Genomic DNA, 6,000 nt, shown 5'->3' with positions numbered 1-6,000 from the left:
GTATGATAATATCACTAATTTCATATAAGTATAGGCTTAAGAATGTCAGTTTGATTTCAGTAATGTTAAAACAATTTTAATATAAGCAAGAAAAAAAATTGTTGACCAAGTTGTTAAGTCACATAAATGACAAATAAAAATATTTTTATAATATTAATTTTAAATGAAAACTTTTTTAAGGCTTAAATTATTGGTTGCTTTGTTGTTAAAATATTTTTTTATACGGCGACAGAGATAAACAAAGTTTAAAGTAGGTATTAAAAATATAATAACTCACTGTAAAATCAGGTGCATGACCTTTGTATTTATTTGGTTTTCAAGTGTTGAGGATAGGTGTCAAGAGAAAAATGCAATTGTTCTCTAAATTTGTGGCTATATTATTAATTGTTTATTTTGCTTTTTAAATACATTTTAAACAAGTATAACTTAATTGATAAATAATATATAATATGCTAATTACAATTCACAATAATTATTATTATGTACGATATTCATGTTTTTTTTTAGTTTTTATGAAAAACTGTCCTATACTAAATTTGGACCCTAAATTATGTTTTTTATGTATAATTTCTATAATTAATACGTAGGAAATATTATAAAAATTAATCTAAAATACAAACAATAATAATATTAGTTATAACTCATACCAAATGTTACCATTAAAAGGAGTCAGGAACTTTTTTTTTTTCTACATTACAAAAAATATATATTTTATACACGCACATTAATACGATATTGTTTTTTTTTCATATAATATATTAACTATATTTTCGGCAAATATTCTATAGTCGTAAATAGATTTACAACTTAATTTGGGCACAACTTGAAGTAAGCATATATTTTTTTATATTTTATTAGCGTTTCATCATGACATATTTTGTCATAAATTATTAACACATACATTATTGTAAACAATAGGTTGTAAATATTATTTTATAAACAATGATTTGGAAATTAAAAACTGTATATATTGTTTCTATATTGTTTTTAGTGAACACATTTCATTGTATATTTAAAAACGAAAATTGATTCAAGTAAATAATAATAGTTATTCTATTCAGTATAGTATATTTTTATAAATACCTAACTAGAATAATATAATATATTTATACTTTTGCTATGCAATTGTGTTCAAAATTAATAACAACACATTTTTCCTAGTCTATTAAAAATTTGATACTAATGTCTTTCGTTTTGTAAGTAATTGACAGTTAATAAAAGGCTTAAAACAAAAATGTATACACAATCAATGATTATAGAATAATATATATATATACATATTATGTATATCATGTAAATAATTGACAACTAGAAGGAAAAATGCACGTCCAAAAGGTCAAATGCATGTGTATATATTATAATAGGTTACATATTATTATGATATAACGTAAGTTCACAACATAACGTAAGGTTGTATGGGTCACTTTATAATATACACAGAGTTTAAAAAAAATAAGGATTTCATTATTGGATAATAGGATACGTTTTATGTACATGTTAAAAAAAAGTTCAGATTTATAATATCGACAACACCGCTAACATAATGATATTATAAAAACAAAAAACAACACCGCACTTGATATTATGTTCAAGTAGTGATTTAATTCATGTCGTTGGACGATCGTAAATTCGATGCAGGAATTTAACAGTTATCGAACATTAATTTCAACGTTTTCACTTCGAAGACGCCTAAAGAGTTTAAGACCAATGTTAGTTATACACGTAAACATTTCGCCAATGATGTGAATTATTATAAGTTATGATATCAGTTATAACCGTACAATATTATTTTCAACAAATGTAATTTAAAATAAGTAAAAAAAAAAATCTGTGTTATATTAATTGCGTGTTTATGAGTATGGCACACAAGCGTAACATCGGTCGGTGGTTGGTTGGTTCGACTGAAAATACAATAATTTGTTATACAACAAAACAAAAGTCAATTTTTTTTTTTTTTGCGGATATCGATAAATCTCCATTAGAAACCGTTACGATCCGATAACACAAATTTCCATATTATTAATTAATTACCCATCGCTTCCGAACGATAATCATTGTTATATTTATATCATTATATACTGTTGTTGTCGTTCGGTCTACGATGATTTACGATTAAATAGTGTCTTCGGTCGACGATTCTACACGACGCGTATATTGTAGAGTGACGCGAGGTCAAAAATATGTAAATCGAAATGTTTTATCCATTATTATTATTAATATTATTATTATTATTATTGTATTATTACTATTCGCCGTTCGGAACGACAGCCGCGGACGAGCTCATATCCATCGGTGCCGGTCGTGCCACGCTATCGTGTAGTGTTGTTCCGGTTCGGGTGACCAACAATTGTCCGACAGCCAGCAGCCGACTATGACGGTGGCCATGCCGATCAACAGGGCAAGTATTATGTACAGCTCGGCTTTGCCTGAAACACAATTTTTCGAGTGTCATCATAAAATTAATGTAATAAGAGCGCGATGGCTATCAATTTTTTTTATCGTATTATTTCCTGCGATATCGTGTGACCCGCCGTTACAGTGCAAAAATGTTACAAATCAGGTTTAAGATGGTACAGAAAAATATAGAATATTTCTCTCCGATATTTTCCTTTCATAATGAATTTGTTCAAATTTGGATTTTTGGAATTTTTAAGTAGGTATACTAAAGTAGGTACCCTGTTTTGAATTATTTATATTTATTATACCATATTATTCGAGGAGTGCCCTGCAAACTCCTTTTTTTCAAAAGATAACCAGCCTTTTTTACTGTAAATAATAAATTGTTAGCAGATGATATTTTCGAAAATTATGATGTATTTTAATCGGAATTTCAACGAGTATTTTTTAAATAAACACACTATTAAAGGGAAAATAGGGGTTGACATGCTTGGTAAACTACCCTATATATGGGTGGTAAATATGAATTTGAACATATTTAGTATACTTACTGTGAGGGTGTCAACTACAGTAAATAAACGATAAATAATCGTGATTCGTGATACGTTGTACCTATCATCTATCTTTGTTATGACACTGGGCTACAAAAAAATAATTTAAACTGAGATGTTTCGCGTGTTTAAAAAAAAAAAAAAACAATACCTAAAAAACAGAATAATAATATACTCTAAATTCGGTACTCAATACCAAAAATGATGGAATGTATTTGTACCGATACTGTATATTATAATATGTTATCTTCCTGGGGGACAGAGTGACCGAGCGGACTAAGGCGTCGGCTGTGACGCAGTCGACCCGAGTTCGATTCATCGGCCATGGGCGGCATCTTTCTTCGGACAAGTCACGGTGTCCGGAGAACAAGTTCCGCCATCCCCCATCCCCATCCCCCATTAAAATATGTATATTTTTGTCGTTTTACCGCACACAATGTACATTTATAGTTTTTCCGTTTTTCCATTTCCTCTGGCATTTTTGTTTATTTATTTATTTTTTTACACAGCTTTCGTAGTAAAACGTTTTCATTGTGGACGACGAAAACACAATGCTCAATTCAATATTTAAAACATGAGGGTAGAGCGAACGAGTCTTGCATTAGAGACACGAATCATACGGCTACACACACATACGTGTACATATATATAATATATATTCGCAATGGAAAACACAACGTTGTTTTCACCACATTCGCGTGCAAAGACTTTTACTACCTTCGCGTGTTCATAATATTATGTATGATGTGGCGTTGCAGTGTATATCGAGAAACTCGCTCGGAGCATGGTCGCCGGGGAATACTATCGTGTGGTTCCTCTCTTTTTTTCCTTATATATATATATATATATATATATATATTATTATTATACAAACTTAATCTCGAGAGAAATTGACGACGCGCGTTTAAAAATACAGAATCTTTCCGGGGAAAACGTCCACGAGGCCGTAGGGTTTTTATAGGTCCCGTGGTCAGAACTATTGTGTAGGTAGTAAAATCTCGTATACTATACGAGATATGTACCTATATACTATATGCGTACGAGTGCAGTGTATATTTATGGTGACAAACCTGCGGCGCGTGTATAATACCACAACGAAACGACGAACATACATATTGTTGTTGTTGTTGTTGTTGTTATTGTATAAAAATACGAGAGAAACGATTGCATGGGTGGTATAATAAAAATATACAGAGGAGAAAAAAATCGTCAGACCGTTATTAAAATTCATTGGCTTCGACAGTAAAAATACGGTTAAAACGTTAATTTATTCTTATAACCAGTGTGCGAAATCGGCTAAGGGTCACGAGAGAAAGAGATCTCTTACAGTGTTTTTTTTTTTTTTTTTTTAGAATATTCCTGCACGTTTTTTTAAATTTTTAATATTATATTCATAATATCACATAGGTACTATATTATACATAATAGTCATTAAGTCATCTGTATACGCGCGCACATTCAGTCCCTCGACTAATTTATTGTCAAGTACTGTCTTGAAATATCAACGATCTTTAGCAAAAGGCCTTCTTGGACCTGTTTTAATTTTAGTTCTATAAAAACGACACATGATCTGGTTATGATTACGCTCAACAAAATATAACAATTTATATTATAGTGCTGTTATGCCTACAGTTGTGAATAATAAATTTTTTGAGGATTATAAATTGCATTACGATGCATAAATATAATATTATCTTTTCAGTTAAGCGATCTAAGGTCACCAATATAAATTATCATATTGATAAATTAATACTATAAATTATAGTAGCCATCTCTAATATCAACCGATTTTAATAGAACGGGTCCGATTAGAATATTAAGATAATCAAATAATGTAATAAATTTGATATTATAATACCTATAGCAAAAATGAGCTCGGGCCTCGGGGCCTAGGGTGGCGTGGTGGTTGGACACAGACGCTAATGTGTACTGCGGTCAAGCATCGTCTGGCGTCGGTAATTCGTGATGGTTTTTACTTTTTAGTGATTAATCCTCACCCCCACATACAAACGTAGTTATTATTGTGTTATTATATATTATTATATCATTTAATTTATTGTTAATATAAACTATACATTTATACATCTCATTTGTTTTGGGTCCCGGCATGTAGGTATCTTATTAAAAAAAAAATTATATTTAATATAGAATTATGAAATCTAAAATAATGTTGTGAACGGAAATTCCCGGGAATTTCAAAAACTGTAAAAGGTTATAAATTTTTTCAGTAATAATTTTTTTGTAATTATAAACAGTAAAGTCTTTTGGTTTATTTTAATTGTTTTATTAATTAACCCGCGGGACAACTTAGGCCATTGGGTGGTTTTTTTTTTAACTGTGAGGGAGGGTACAGCTGTAGGTTTTTGTAAAAAACGTGTGTTTCTAGTTTGGCAGAATTTCAAATTGGGCACCCGTAGGTTTCTGCCATGCCTGGTCGGGGGATGGTGGCCTCTCTTTCCAGACAGATGTCTGCTCGGAGATAAGTTCTGCCTGTGACCGAGATTCGAACCGGCTTCGGTGCTTGTCGTAACCGACACCTTAATCCGCTCAGCCGCTTCGTCCCCCTCTTTTGATCTATGTATGTTTTAAATACGGATAACTATATTGTGTAACGATTCGCAGTTTACTGACTCGTCATTTATGTCGCACTCGGTGAATTTGCTTAGGTAAACAGAAAACAGGAACGTAGAGTACGAGCATATATATTATTGGCATAGCAGCAGTCGAGTTTTGAACCGTGAAATAGAGACTATACATCAGTCTACTATAGTCATATTTATAATATTATTAAACGTAAATAATTGATTAACTTTAAGTATATAATAACGTACCTAATAGTTAAATTATAATAATTCAGTATTGTTCAACTCGTACTCCGCTACTCCTGTTATCTTCAATATACTACCCTTTAGAACAGGGTTACTCAGGTGATAGTGTATTTTATTGGTTATAATATTATAATTATTTTAGTCTTGAATAAAACAGTGTATTCGTTGCTATATCGTGTTAATTGTGTTAGTTTATGAACGCAGGTCATAAGTTTCTAGGACCT

At 30.8% G+C, this 6,000-nt stretch overlaps 1 protein-coding gene across 2 annotated transcripts in view; it reads right to left on the bottom strand.

The window, feature by feature from the left end:
* Nucleotides 1-292: 292 nt before the first annotated feature.
* The window catches only part of LOC132946520 (uncharacterized), a 58,919-nt gene continuing 53,211 nt past the window's right edge, over nucleotides 293-6,000 (bottom strand). Inside the window, exons 4-5 of one of the 2 annotated variants that reach the window (XM_061016557.1) lie at nucleotides 2,247-2,426; nucleotides 293-1,689 (exon numbers count right to left, since the gene is read on the bottom strand). In XM_061016557.1, the coding sequence (XP_060872540.1) occupies nucleotides 2,281-2,426 (146 nt within the window). In that variant the 3' untranslated portion in view covers nucleotides 293-1,689; nucleotides 2,247-2,280. Of the gene's footprint in view, nucleotides 2,427-6,000 lie in introns of both variants that reach the window. The other variant, XM_061016556.1, reaches the window with a different exon arrangement.

The sequence above is a fragment of the Metopolophium dirhodum genome, chromosome 6, assembly GCF_019925205.1.
Source record: "Metopolophium dirhodum isolate CAU chromosome 6, ASM1992520v1, whole genome shotgun sequence".
NCBI lineage: Eukaryota > Metazoa > Arthropoda > Insecta > Hemiptera > Aphididae > Metopolophium > Metopolophium dirhodum.
The sequence above is the reverse complement of the archived record's forward strand: the minus strand, read 5'-3'. Positions and strand labels throughout refer to the sequence as shown.